The sequence below is a fragment of the Asterias rubens genome, chromosome 8, assembly GCF_902459465.1.
Source record: "Asterias rubens chromosome 8, eAstRub1.3, whole genome shotgun sequence".
NCBI lineage: Eukaryota > Metazoa > Echinodermata > Asteroidea > Forcipulatida > Asteriidae > Asterias > Asterias rubens.
In genome coordinates, this window is record NC_047069.1 from 10,672,670 (window position 1) to 10,687,994 (window position 15,325).

General features: G+C 38.1%; 1 protein-coding gene across 3 annotated transcripts in view; it reads right to left on the reverse strand.

The window, feature by feature from the left end:
- Positions 1 to 15,325, reverse strand: part of LOC117294063 (cytoplasmic dynein 2 heavy chain 1-like) — a 78,393-nt gene that overhangs the window by 28,517 nt on the left and 34,551 nt on the right. For all 3 annotated transcript variants that reach the window (XM_033776580.1, XM_033776579.1, XM_033776581.1), the window contains 16 exons: positions 14,993 to 15,281; positions 14,190 to 14,288; positions 13,200 to 13,360; positions 11,982 to 12,228; positions 11,413 to 11,564; positions 10,401 to 10,545; positions 9,646 to 9,919; positions 9,043 to 9,180; positions 7,873 to 8,105; positions 6,863 to 7,085; positions 6,084 to 6,226; positions 4,991 to 5,233; positions 4,149 to 4,286; positions 1,834 to 2,108; positions 832 to 955; positions 579 to 700 (listed from right to left, as the gene is read on the reverse strand). In XM_033776580.1, the coding sequence (XP_033632471.1) occupies positions 579 to 700; positions 832 to 955; positions 1,834 to 2,108; positions 4,149 to 4,286; positions 4,991 to 5,233; positions 6,084 to 6,226; positions 6,863 to 7,085; positions 7,873 to 8,105; positions 9,043 to 9,180; positions 9,646 to 9,919; positions 10,401 to 10,545; positions 11,413 to 11,564; positions 11,982 to 12,228; positions 13,200 to 13,360; positions 14,190 to 14,288; positions 14,993 to 15,281 (3,006 nt within the window). The remainder of the gene's footprint in view (positions 1 to 578; positions 701 to 831; positions 956 to 1,833; positions 2,109 to 4,148; positions 4,287 to 4,990; positions 5,234 to 6,083; positions 6,227 to 6,862; positions 7,086 to 7,872; positions 8,106 to 9,042; positions 9,181 to 9,645; positions 9,920 to 10,400; positions 10,546 to 11,412; positions 11,565 to 11,981; positions 12,229 to 13,199; positions 13,361 to 14,189; positions 14,289 to 14,992; positions 15,282 to 15,325) is intronic.

Genomic DNA, 15,325 nt, shown 5'->3' on the forward strand with positions numbered 1-15,325 from the left:
ACCAGTCCTTCTTTGCACAAAGAATCCACTCAGGCTTTAGTGTAAATCTCTTTCCATTTCAATCAAAGATACACTAGTTTAGAAATTATTATTAAGTCAAGTTTCAAAGGTATACACAACTAACTTGTGAGTTTCAATAATGTTTGAGAACAATTCGAAATATATTCACCGTTACTTGTACTTTCAAGTTAAAATAAGTACATTATAAATAATGGAAGCTTAGTAAACAAGTTCCCTCGTGTTGATCACACACAAAAAACCTGTTAACTGCATCAATTTATAACTAAAGTTTAAAAAAATTAAGGACAATATTATATTTCACAAATTTAAGGCTTATATATATATTAACTATATACAGGAACAATATTACTGATTAAACGCCGAGTAAATATCCTATCAGTCTCTACTATACAAACTATTCCAGGACAAGCGATCACTTACTACATCACAAAGCCATAGAATGTCATTGTGGTTTTTGCCGTAGAATGTCAAGTAGGTTAGTTTTGTGACGACCACGACTGCCTCTCGGACTTAACTTTACAAAAAAATTGTAGAACATTCCTGTGCATGTGACTTACTTCTTGAGATGGTTCTGTTCAGCCTCTAGAGGGCCAATTTTCTCCAAGGCATGAGAATACATGACGTTGGCTTTAACCCACTGAGCTAGTGGAGCTGCTGCTGTGCTGGCTCTCTTGGCATTCTGAAATCAAACAATTAAATAGTCTCAATTATTTGACAGCAACTAAACACAGTGTAATGTTTCACTCAGCAAAGTGTCTGGAAGAAATGAAAACAATACACACAAGAGAAGATGAAAAACATTGTTCTTACCTGAGGTTCAAAAGATGCACCGTTCCTACCAAGAAGTTCCTCTACACCTGCCCTGATCTCAGGGGAAATCTTACGGGCATCAAAGTTTGTTATATCCTCCTTAATGCCACGCTTAGCAAGGAAACTGAATAACAAGAAAACAAAATATAATTGTTTGAGTATAAATGAACATAAAAGGTCATGGGTTCGAATCCCGCCCAAGTAATCGCCTGTGAGTTTTCTCACAGAGCTTGGAAAAGCACTGAGTATACAGTGCTAACCCCATCGGTGTACATGTATATGGGTGAAACCAAAATGAATATTCATTTTACCCGATGCAAATTTCCATCAATAAATGAACATGTAAGTATAAAAGAGTGGTGAAATGGAAACATTGATTGCTGATTAATTTGACAATTTTTAACAAATACAGGTTTCGTAACAGTTTGAAAATATGTGCACCTTCTGAAACATCACGGGTGTAGCAACTCATCAGTATATGACAGAAAAAAACAGTAGAGTGCACAACTTATCTATCTCCACGTTGACAGTGTTTCCAATGGTTTTAACCTTTTTTAAATCTGAAACCAACCCTAATGCAGACATGTACTCAATCATAACTTGAATTATTAGTAAAACTATTAGATTTTTAGTTTCTCTGAAATTTCATTTAAGAAATTAACAAAAATATTGATGGAAACATTGAATTAAAAATGTGATGAATCCAACTCTTCATTGTGTTTCCAGTCATGATCTTATTTTCCATTAGAAATTGACTATGCACGTGTCCTTGGTATTAGAACATTAAAAGCCAGTAAACTCCAAATACATTAATTTTTTTAATGCAAGTTCGCAAAACAAGGCTAAACGCCACTCTAGGTAAAGGGCTACAAGAAAGAAAACATAGAAATGCAGAAACTCAGTGGAGCTGAAGGTAGGAATTGATATTCCTCTTAAAAGATGGCAGATCATAGGATGAAGGGAAACATGCACCAGGCAAGGAGTTCCAAAGAAATGCAGTACCTTTTCATGCTGACCCATGACGTATCAAATATCCCCATGAGTCTCAGCACACCCTCTAGGATATCTCGAATAACATTAGGCGGCGCCCTCAACGCCCTGATCTCACTCAGACTCTCCGACTTGATGCTCCCTACAGCAGACTTGGCCTCCTGCACTCGAGGCTCAATCTCAGCCAGTTCAACATCTATCACACGTTTGCGTTTGTCCAGTTTCTGATTCTCTTCGTCGGCCTGTTGTTTGAGAATCTCAATCTCACGTCTTTGCTCGCCTGCATTCTGGAGAATGATCAAAATCAAAATCAAGGTTTCTGCATTAAACACATTTGAAATAAAAATCAAAAATCAAGGTTTTTGCTCTCCTGCATTCTGAAGAATGATAATCAAAATCCAAATCAAAATCAAGGTTTTTGCTGTCCTGCAATCTGGAGAATGATCATATCCTGGTGTCATGTGTTTTCAGTAGAATAACAGGAACATTGTTCACAATCAAAAACTAAATATTTTGTTTTCAAATCATCTATCCAATTTTTTAACAATAACACTTTCACTTCTTGGTGTGTTGAAATTTTTAAAGTTTTGGTTTTACGTTGCAAGAGACAGTTCGCCATTAACAGTGCTTATGCATGCACGACATTGGAACAACGTCATATGTTTCCACACCTTTCATTGGTTGGTATTTTGTTGAATATTCAGAAGCTAGTATGGCATGCAAAATAAATCAACAATTTTATTCAATTAGTACTTAACAAATTTAATTACATTTGTGTCCTAAGGCATTATGCTACTATATTAGAATCCAGAGATATCATAAGGCATGAAAGTAAAACACCCCCCCCCCTTGATGCACTCACACTTCATAACAATCCGTTTTCCCCCATTTCAGACCAGTAATGTTTGGTTTCAGGAGATAAGAAACCAATCTATGATATTTTCTCTTTAATGTAGACTTAATATTTATTATGCTTATCAGAATTTATAACAGTTATGCAGTAAATAAATAAAAAAAATTGTTGTCATTTTCACTTCAAATATTTTAATATTTTTCCCACATTTGCACACCATAGAATCCCAAATAGTAACCACCTCACGTGATCCATCTAGTGACTAAAGCAGAATGAAACTCAATCTAGCAGATAGTAATTTTGTTTTGAACTTTCGAGGTTGGATGATGTTTCTTTGACTCATTTGAATGTTGGCATAATAATGCACTAGTGATTAGTACCAAAAATCAATCATTTTATAAATATTTGAGCATAACCAACGACAGGAAACTTTATTCTCAGCATGATTAAGCCTGATGAAAATACAGATCGTGAGTAAACTGCATAGCTTCTGTCACCGGTGCAGCTTGCACAATTTCGCGGTAAACGGGAATCAAAGTTGGGGACCGAAAACATATGAGGGTCGATAACGTATGACGCTACGATATTCAAAATCAAAATCAAGCTTTTTGCTCTCTTGCTTTCTAGAGAATGATCACAATCAAAATCAAAATTAAAATTAAGGTTTTCGCTCTTCTGCATTCTGGAGAATGATAATCAAAATCAAGTATTGTTTTTATCCTGCATTCTGCAGAATCACATTCAAAACCAAAATTAAAATTAAGGTTTTTGCTCTTCTGCATTTTGGAGAGTGATAATCAAAATCAAAATCAAGTTGTTGTTTTTTAATCCTGTATTGTGGACACTGATCACATTCAAAATCAAAATAAAGGGTTTTTGCTCTTCTGCATCTTGGAGAATAATCACATTCAAAATCAAGGTTTAGTTTAATTTTTTTTTTTTTTACCCAAGGCAATCTTTCAGGAGACAAGTGTTTTTCATATGATTTAGAAAATGAAAATACTGGTCTTGAACAATTGTTTTGTTATACATGTACCATGGTAACAATGCCTCTTCTCGGGAGTTGTTTTGTTATCAGCTTCAAACATTACTTCGACGGAGTTGGCATGGTTTTAATAAGCAGATGAACAGTAGTTGTTCAAACAAAAAACAATTCTTCACTGTTCCCTTGAACCCGGGGCTGTTTCGCACAAAGCGATGGAAATCACCCAACGGTGGAGACGATCAAGGTAATGTACAACGGTTAACAAAACTCATAGAGCTGTTAAGCACAACAATTTGCTTAGCACAACATTTTTGCCTCGATAAAAACAGGATTACCGACCAAATTTCCAGTTAACAGCTGAATACCAGTAAACAAGCAATATGCAATACATGGAAATTTGGTTGGCAATCCTGTTTTTATCAAGGAAGAAATTTCATGCTAAGCAAATTGTTTAGCAGCTCTATGAAATTGGGCCCTAGTTGTACAAACCTCCATACTAGTCTGGATCTTCTTGAGTGCTTCATCAGCTTCTTTCTGCTTCTCAGCAAGAGTGATGCTCTGCTCAGCTGCTTTGCTGTTTAGCTCAGCCACTAGCGCTTTGGCTTCATTCAGTTTGGACACACCAGCCTAAGGGGGGGGATATAACAAAATCAAAATACATCCGTAGAAAGGATCTTTACCAATTCTTATACAATTTAAAGGTATTTGTTACATGTTTACATTGGTGAAATGAAAGGAAATTTTGTCTTTTCTTTAGTTTTTACAGGAACATTCAACATGGTTTTGTTGCTAAACAATGCCTCAAAATTATATACCCACAACAGTTGTTAACTTTTGTGGAAAGGTAGTCCAGTCACTAATAATTGATGAGTTTAAGAAAAAATATCAACTGGCAAAACTGTTTTTCATTTATATAGCGTTAGTTAGACCATGTTTTAACCATATAACTTTGGGTGGTGTGTGATTTGTTTTTTTAACATTTCAACATTTTTTTCATACTACCCTTCTCAAGGATACAAAGCATCACAATATTGCATAGATAAGCAAAATATTAAGCACAGAGGATGGAGGGGAAATAGTTTATCTATCTAAACCAAAATAAAGAGAGTATAAGGCTGTCAAAGTAAGCCAAGGCTTGTAGAAGACAGCCCAGACAGACAAACCAAACTCAAGGAGAAATAACAAACAGGTAAAAAGAAAAAAAGACTTGGAGATTTTGATTGAATTAAAAGAGACTTGATTGCATTTATTTCATCTCTAAACCAATGCTCGTGTATACCAGAATGCAACACAATACTTTAGAAAATTGCAACAAAAGTAGTAAAAATTACCTGCAAATGTTTTTGTCTGAGCTCCACCCCAGCCTTCTTCTTTTGATACACAGACATGTAGGTGTGTAGGAAAGTGACGTAACGTCGAGGAGTAGAGTTCCTTGCCGAGGCGGATCGATGAATCTGAAGGAATGTCTTGATAAGCTCGTCACCACCTGAGATTTTACGGCGACGTTTACTGTCTTTACCTTTGTCTTTTTTATTATCTTCGTTGGCTCGACTGCTCAGAAGCATCTTTGGCAACTGAAGGCAGAAGAAACATTATCAGTGTAAATTATTTTAAAAAAAGGGGGGGGGGGGGGGTTGGATCACTAATAACTACTACTGGGCTGGGCAAACAGCTAGATCAAGGTGCCAAACATAAAAATTGATAAATTTATGCTTAAAAATCAAATGTGTTTTGTTTTGCGAAATTGAAATTGAAATTGTCGTATCTTGGCAAAACTTGTTTTAAGCAAAATAAAACGTTTTGACAATTTAAAACCTGAATGTGTAATATAAGTGCTATTTTAGGAGATACAACTTTTTGGCACTGACATGACGCTGTGTATGTCAGTGACTTTCAGCTTTACCAACTTCAATTTGGCCCTTTTGGCTACAAGGCAAACAGCATGGCCCAATTTCATAAAGCCTGTCACAAAAAAATTGCTAAGCACACAAAAGTATATCTACCAGCCAAAAATGTTTATGAGAAAAAATTAGAAAAAAATTGTCAAGCTGTACTTTCTGCTTAACAGCTTTATGAATAGCTGCTTTTAAGCAGCTCTTCATAAAGCTTGAAAACACAAAAAGCACAAAAATAGCTAAGCACAACAAAATTATGCTTACCAGAATATAGGTTACCAGCATATACTTGATTTGCAGTAATACCATGTGTGTGTCTACTTGCTTAGGTAGAGTTTGTTCTTTAGAGAACTGTCTTGCTATATATTCTACTACCACTGAGTAGATTTATTGGATTGTTCAGGAGACTTCTCAGTTCTGAAAAGAACTGTCCTGCCTTAACCAGCCAAACCTACAATTTGTGACCGATTTCCTGCCCATTTGCGCTTAGCAAAGAAATTGTGCCCAGATCTTTAAGAAGCTTGCTTACCTCTTTCATGCTATCTTTACTCCATCCTTCCATCCATTGAACTGAACACTTCTTGTACAGGGCTGGATTACTCTGGCAGTTCATTGTGAAAGAGCTGTTCTTACAGTCCATGACTAGAATGATATGCAGATTGACTTGAATACCTGTACAAGTTGAGTCACAAAAAAAAATAAAAAGAAAATAGGGTAGTTTAAAGGCAGTGGACACTATTGGTAATTACTCAAAATAATTATTAGCATCAAACCTTTCTTGGTAACAAGTAATGGGGAGAGGTTGATAGTATAAAACATTGTGAGAAACGGCTCCCTCTGAAGTAACGTAGTTTTCGAGAAAGAAGCAGTTTTCCATGTATTTGATTTCGAGACCTCAGATTTAGAATTTGAGGTCTCGAAATCAAGCATCTGAAATCACACAACTTCGTGTGACAAGGGTGTTTTTTTCTTTCATTATTATCTCGCTATGTTGAGAAACACCAACGGTGAAGGCTAGTCTTTGACAATTACCAATAGTGTCCAGTGTCTTTAGAGGGTTTGGGTACTTTTTGTAGGACACAAAACACAATGCCCACATGCCCCCCGAGTCTTTGCCCTAATAGTGCCCTTGAAATGCTCCAGTAGATATTTACAATTTCCTCATGAGTCCCTTTTCCGCAGAGAAAATGCCTTGGTGCCCTTGCCCTTTTAAAAATGAAGCATACAGGCTTGTTCTGTAAATAACAGTGCCTGTGGTAACAACCAACCTAAGCAACAAATTTAAAAAGAGAAACAAAAAAAGCTTACGTGAGGCAAAGTAGCTTGCCAGAGTGCCCCTGAATTCCTCATCCGATGCCTGGTCCCTGAGCGGTGCCAGAAGGGGTTCAAGCTCCTCTGGTGTATACAGTCCAGGGATCTCTCCAGCTGACAGTAGACTGTTGATAAGCTCAAGAAACTGTGGATGGATGAAGTGATGATCCTCTAGGAGGAGAGCCACCTGTTGGCCTTCAACACCAGCTAGTTGCATCACCTGAACAGGGAGGGAATATGAACAGACCATTCAAATATAATTTCCTTTTGACAACTTGTAGAGATAATTCAGAAAACTCATGAGCAAAAAAGGTTTTCTATATGCACAAAATTGTTAATGGCCCGACGTTAATGGCCTGACGTTTCGTCCCTAGCAGAGTCTTTCTCGAAGGCTCATGAACCTTCGAGAAAGACTCTGCTAGGGTCGAAACGTCAGGCCATTAACTATTTTTTGCATTTATACCTTCGGTCCATTTGGTTGGCAAGTTGTTTGCAACAGCTAATTTTATTTTCTCATCTTTAACCATTTAATGACAGGAAATCAAATGAAATCTTAAGAATGAATATTGGGACAATATTTTTAAAGACATCTGAAGAAAGCATAATCTATGCTTAAATACATGTACTGTTGAAATCCCATGTTGGTACCACCAACGGTTAAAAAATGTGAAAGTACAAACACCAGGTAATGCGAGAAAAGAACTCTGAGAAAAAGGAGATTAAAGTAGAATTGTTTAGTGAAAACACATCGGCACATTTTATTTCAATGATAATTTAAATTGAAACCTCTTTGTGATGTTATTTATCAGGAAGGAAGTTGCCAATCTAAAATTAAATATTTTTTTGCATTAAAATAAAATTTAAAAAATTGTTTTAAAAATCATCACCGCTAGCATGTTTTCACTTGTTTCTCTAGACTGATATTTCTTACAAACGACCCACTTTTTTTCTTTATTACACCACACTACATATATATACTTTATTCTATGACACAATGTTGAACATACCCCTTTGAGATCATTCTTGAATTGTTTCATGCCGTATGCTCTGGACATCTTGGGGGTAAAGAGCTCCATACGATGGCAGTGTGCTACTAGCGTGACCGCTGTCCGTCTTCCTACACCACTACATCCTGCCATCAGTAACGAGCCACCAGGCTGGGAGAGAACTCTGTCCACATGGGCTACATACTCTAACACCTCACGGAAGATCTGAATGTTCATCTCACGATTCTCACGAGCTACAAAACACAAACAAATATGTGACGGTGATAGAAATGGTAACCCAGTTTCAATGCATTTATTTATTATGTAACATTTCCGCATATACATGTTGTTCTGTGATTATTTGTTATTTTTTAAAATATAAGTTAACAAAACTCAACGAAGACCTCACCACACATTTATGTCTTCATCTCTTACAGAAATAAATGGTTACTACAGTATACCATAAAGAGAACAAACTGCCGTAGCCTCTATCCTTTAATGACTCTAAGAATAGTCACAAGTACTCAATGAGTTTAGTTTCATATCAACTTTTCCCACTGACTCCGAGAAGTTAACATTTGGGAATGCATGAGCAATAAAGATAACTACATTTTGCATCCTTTGAAAAACAAAGAAGCAAACAAACAATAGACCGATCCACTAAGCTCCGCCCCATTGCGCATTGACCAATCACAACGCAACGAAGGTCCGAGAAATAAGGTCCGACATGCGTGCGCGTATACTTGGCGCGCGCGGCAGAGTTGTGCAGAAAGGCATTGGAGAGCCCAGGTGTTCTTGCTCACACGTGCGTCAGGGGCGGAGCCTACTGGGTCGGTCTGCCTGGTTGCAGTAAAGTCCACATTTATATTATCATGTTTTACAGGTTAGGATACTTCCTGGTATCAAGCACGCTTTGTTTACATTGAGCATCAATTTTGGGGTGATGTTTATCAAGTCAAAGGATTGATCACTGTACACAATGTCCCATGGAAAATAGCCCAAGTGGAGCCCGTTCAAAACCAAAATGCATAATACCGTATTAACCAATAAGTAAGTTTGCTGTTTTAACAAATAACAAAGCTGCAATAATATCTTTCAGAGAATCATCAATTCTGACAATTTCTCTTATTACTAAATTGCACCACACTATCAATATCATAGTATGATAAAGAGTTGGGTTTTCAAACTTACCAATAGTGACCTTTGCCCTCTTGATGACCTCTTTAAGGTCAGATGAGCTGAGTCTACCCAAAGGTTTACCCACAGGTGGTAAGGGACCCCCTGAAGCTCCTGCATCAGCTCTGGATCCCCATGTCACGTAGTATACACCTACACAATGGACACAGTCAATAGCATAAGTAAAATAATAATAGACCCTTGCCCTATGTATACACTAGTCTGCCAGACAGCTCAAAATTGTAACAAGTAAAGCCCGGTTCATATTTCCTGCGAATGCAAATACGATAAAAAATTTGTTGTCACAAATTTGCAACAGTTGAACTTTGTGTCCTACAAAACATATCCTGCGAACAGCCATGTGGCTTTAAAATTCACTGCGCATTCGCAGGAAGTATGAACCGGTCTTAACAACACTGGATTCTAATAAGAATACTTTCCATACTGCATTTCTTTGTTATAACAGACTATCAAGACACTATTCATGAATTCCCTTTCAACACAATCTTCCTTTTCATTTTCGAAAGATTGAAGCATTAGTAACAAAAATTAAGACATTACTGATTCAGAAATGTTCAACTGGTTTCAACTGGAACTTTCACCTGGGTTGCAACCTACCTGCCATATTCTGCATTACATGACCAGCATTCCACTCTGACTGCAAAGCTCCTAAGAGGATTGAGTCAAAACGACTCCTTGCCTCTTCACTGACAAGCCTGTCCCTGAACAGACGGGAAGCCTCATAGGCAAAGATCTCCAAGACGTAGTCACTGGTGTTGTCTGATGATGCTGCCTTCAGGTCATAGCGGAGGAGACCCAAGACCCACTGGGTAAGGTCTCGAGGTGTGAACAGGTAGTGGCTGTGTTCATCAATGGAGAACTTGGCACGTGTCTGTTGTGAAAAGAAAAAAACATTGTTTCACCATTATGGTGTCGTGGCCGAGCGAATCAGGGCACCAAACTCAAGCTCTTGTGTCTGTTCAGCAGAGTGTGGGTTTGAGTCCCAGTTGTGACACCTGTGTCCCTGAGCAAGGCACTTAACTATAATTCCTTCTCTCCAACCAGGGGTAAATGGGTACCTGTGAGGGCAGAGATGGTTCTTGTGATTGATTTAGCTAAGTAGCGCATTATTTGTCACACAGGGTGTATACTCCCCAGGGAGCTGAGAGTGTTGAAGGAATTAGTTAAGGCCCAGTGATGAGGGGTAATATTGTTGGAAGCGCTTTGAGACGCCCTTCGGGTGTGTAAAGCACTATATAAACATCAATTATACAATACAATACAATGTAATACAATACAATGGGTTTTTATATAGCGTCATTTCAATTATTATCACTATTATTATTTTGGTATTTTCTAAGGATCCCCCATACCTGTTCATAGACATTGAGCATAGAGACAGCTAGCTGATTACATCTAGATGCAGATCCCCAGATTGGATGTGATGGTAGGTTGGAATGAATAACAGCCTTCAGGTAAGAGCTGTAGATTGCCTGTAACTGCTCCTGATCGGCGTAGCTGGAAAACACAAATACACAAACACACTCATGAAAATACAGCAAGCAAAAGACAAATTCAACATAGGTCAAGCTTTTATAATTTGCAAGTGTATAGGTTACTCAGAGTTAGACAAACTTACTCTGGTGCTAAGAAATTTGTGCAGTGTTTTCTGGGAATTTTTTTGTTTTAAATTTTATGCAAGCCGCCAGACACACAAGGCCTGAAGGCCACTTCAAGGTGTGGGCAACAATTTTTTTTTCAGAGGCCGTTGCCACCTACTCCTAGGGCTGAAACAGGGTTACCCCTTTTATAGTCCATACAGATATAGGATTGGGTATCATCAGTCAGACGCCTGGCCGGTAGAGCAGAAAAGCACTACCCCAATTTTACGTAGCAAGTGTCACGACTGGGATTCAAACCCACACTCTGCTGATCAAACACCAGAGCTTGAATCCAATGCTCTTAACCGCTCGGCCATGACACGCCAAAACTAAAAAATAAAAACCATCTTGTTTCTTGACCTAGTTAATAATTTTTGAAATCCCAGCACTAGATGGTTAAGTATCTAAAATAGGCCATTAGGCACAAGTGCCATCTTAAAAATATAGCGCATTGCGTCTTGGGAAATGGTGCATTTGACTTAAAATTTGGTTAAAACATCCTAAAGTTCATACTTACATTTTTCATTGTATGCATGAGTTAGTAGTTCTTTATGTATTTTCTGTAATTTTTGTATTCAACAGTCCTGTTTTTTCACCCTTGACTTTCCAAAAGCACTTTGAGACTTGACTGTAATTTTGCGCTATATAAAATCTGTTCATTATTTTATTATTATTATCATTAGTACACCAAAACCACTTTCATTCTTATGAACTGTTTTTGTACCTGATTGAGCAGATGCGAACAATGGATGTGAATCTGGAGGTGAGAGGATGACGTCCCACAGTGTGTGCTGCATTCATACTAGCAACGATCTGAACACCTTCTAATCCAACCCATTCAAGGTTATGGTCGTAGAAACCCTTGTAGGTCAAGACCTGGAGTAAAAATAAAATCACATAAATACAAATGTTCAAAATTGAACGACACACCAAGCCAGTAAGTAGCAAGGAAGAACAGGTGACCAGCAGCCGATTTCATGAAATGCTAGGATTAATCCTATCTCGAGTAATTAGGATGGGTTCAATGCATCCTATTGTCTATGGATATGGAACTTAACTCGTCCCAAGTCCTACGATTAATACTAAGTCCTACGATAAATCCTAAATAAGGAAGAGTTTGGTGAAATCGACGGTAGCACCTCTACAAAGCCGTTTTTCCACAATTTTTTTTAACAAATCCCCGCCCTTCATACAAACATTTTTAAAAAGAGGCGTTCAGGCCAAACAGACAATCACATTTGACAACAGATTACAACCAATCTGCATGAACTGACTATCTTAATTCCAACTCACCTGTTGCAGAAAGGCTATCAGCTGACAGGTACCCCACTTATCTGGCTTAGGAAGATTCAAATCCTTCAGATACAGTACAAGTGTCTCACAGTCCTTAGGTCGATACACACGACCAGTGTTAGTGCTTAGGACCATGCATGTCTGTTGAAGTTTCTGCAGTACATGGGTAGGTGACGTCTCTGCACTACAGTGGATTGTAGCAATCTGAGTGGAGCGGAGGTTGGCGAAGCAATGACGCAGTATCATGCTGAGAATCAACAACAAATTATACTAAATTAACGATTACATCAGGACTTGAATTTGGAAGCAAAATCAACAAGACTGCAGGGCTTGTAACTCAAAATTCTTTTCACAGGACCAGAATTGAGACCAGAAAAACAAAGTTTACTTGTTTTAATTTACAATTTTGTAATAGATGCAGTCCATAGGAAACATAAAAAAGCATAAAACGAGTCTCTTCCCTCACGTTAAAACATGGTAAAAATTGTTTTTCCCCGAAACAATGGTAAAAATTGTTTTTCCCCGAAACACTCCAAGCCAAAATTCTGAAAAAGCAAACAAACCCGCGCGACAAAGGAATCGTAATGTCATTGGCGCTATTTGATGTAGAAAATAGCACCCTCAGTTGGCCAAAGCTAGAGAACTGTGTACAAACCCAATTGGGGAAAATCGCCACTGACGTCAAAGGGTCATTATATTAGATAAGCCGTTTTTGACTCTCGGCTGAAAAAGCCGTGCGGAGAGGTGCATTGTTGACTTGAATTATTTATTACCAAATGCAAATTTTAAGTGTAAAATGGTTATAAATCGGTATCTACGATGTCTGTTTGGCAAAAAAAAAGGTAATAGTTAAAATATTAAGATTATCCTGTAGCCGCTGTTTAAAGTGGACAATCTTCAAGTGTTGATCAAATTTCGTTCAAAAGATTTGGAAAAGTTCAATGAAAAGAGGATTCAGGGCTTCCCAACATGCCCAACACATAAAACACGTAACATGTAACAAATTAAATATTCAAATTGAGCAACTATATTTTCATTGTGCGGCAATTTTATTTTATTTGATCAGGTAGTCACATTTGCAGTCTTCAAACGTGTGATATTCATATTAAGTTCTTCTCCTACTGGATAGGAAAGAATCGAGTTGCATGATTACATTTAAAATTTTATAGAAATAGATGAAAATGATAACCGACGTCAAAACACACATAACAAGCTTACCCTTTACCACAGCCATCAGGACCAACTAATATAAATGGTTGTCTGTGCTCCGCATCCAGCCATGGGGCGAAATAATCCAGGCACATCTGAACATTGGAGGTACGAATGACTGGCAGGGAATTGGGTTTGTTGAAATCATCTGCCGTCAAATCACTGCTGTCCTGTGTTGGCAAGTTTGAAAGAAAAAAGTTTGGTGCTGTCTCTAACCAAAGACACATTTGATATCACAATATAAACAATGGGGTGTTGTGGCCGAGCGGATAAGTATACTGAACTCAAGCTCTGGTGTTTCTGTTCAGCATAGTGTGGGTTTGCGAGTCCCAGTGGCGACACTTGTGTCCCCGAGCAAGACACTTGATTCTCTCTACCCAGGGGTAAATGGGTACCTGCTAGGACAGAGATGGTTCTTGTGATTGATTTAGCTTAGTAGCGCATTTTTGATGCACAGGCTGTATACTCCCCAGGGAGTTGAAATGGCCTAGTGACCAGGGTTAATAATTTTGAAAGTGCTTTGAGATGCCATTTGGGTGTGTGAAGCACTTTATAAATACCTATTACTATTATTATTATCACCACTATCAATGTTCAGCAAAAGAAGAAAAAATGAAATAGACAAAGTACTAATGTCAACAAATATTTAAGCAAATATCTTCATCATAAAATTAAACCATTATTACAAATAATAAAATATATGATCTTTAACTATTATTTTAAGGAAGTCCACCAGGCTGAACAAATTACTTTATGTTTGGGCAACAACAGTCAAAATAAGTGGAGAAGAAAGGAGTGTGTGAGCATGTCAAACCATTGAAATTGAGGACAATAGCAAAAAAGGATCCAATTGCTTGACAGAGCGAGGACGCTCTTGTGTACAAACCAATGAGAACATCGCTCAAAAAACCGAAGTTCTAACAATGAGAGAACAAAGAGAAGGCCTCGATAAGCGGGATTCACAATTATGCGAGTGTGTGTGTGTGTGTGTTAGCCTACCTCAATGACGTAGTTCATGAGGCGTCCACTCTTGGCATCATAGTAGGTGTCTAGAGGTCTACGTGGGTCTGGCGGGGACTCATGTGCCTTCTGGAATATCTGCACAATTCAAAAATCATAACAACAGTTTGTTATTCACGCTGTCTGGGCCCAATTTCTTAGAGCTGCTCAAGCAGAAATGAGCAGGATACCAGTTACAAGTTGTGCATGTGATACGGTAGTTATGCTGGTAACCTTATTCTGGTAAGCAAAATTTATTGTGCTCAGCCCCTTTTTGTACTTAAAGGAAGTGGGTACTATTGGTAATTACTCAAAATAATTATTAGCATAAAACCAGACTTCGTAACGAGTAATGGGGAGCTGTTGATAGTATAACACATTTTAAGAAACGGCTCCCTCTGAAGTAACGTAGTTTTCGAGAAAAAAGTAATTTTCCACAAATTTGATTTCGAGACCTCAGAATTAGATTTTGAGGTTTCAAAATCGAGCATCTGACACACAACTTCGTGTTACAAGGGTGTTTTTTTTCATTATCATCTCGCAACTTCGATGACTGATTGAGCTCAAATTTTCACAGGTTTGTTATATTATGCATATGTTGAGATACAGCAAGTGAGAAGACTGGTCTTTTGACAATTACCAATAGTGTCCAGTGTCTTTAAGCAGCTCTATGAATTTGGGCCCTTGTGGCAGGGACACCAAAGAAATGTCAAAATAAAATGACAGCCAAGTAGGGTTCAACAATGGAGAGGTATTTTTGATGATTTTTCCAATAGAATTTTTTTTAATTATTTGACACAAACCTCCTTTGCAAAATTTTGCCTGGCCGTCTCTTTCAGATTTCCTCCCAGCCCCCTGATGAGGCAAACGATGAAGTCCACCTCCTCCTGGGCTCCTCTTAGATGGGACAAGCCATTCATGACCACGCCCACCTGGCTGGTATCCACCACGTAGTCACTGGACTTAGCCAGGACAGATTCCAAGGCACTGTAGAAGTATTTGTCGATCCATCCCTGGAGTTCAGAGCTTCTCTCTGGGGGAAGTTTATTGAGCCAGGATTCCACTAGGTCTTTGATCTGGGTGTCTTCATCACTGGGAGGCAAACAAAAGAAGAAAAAAAGGATTAGATTTCGTTT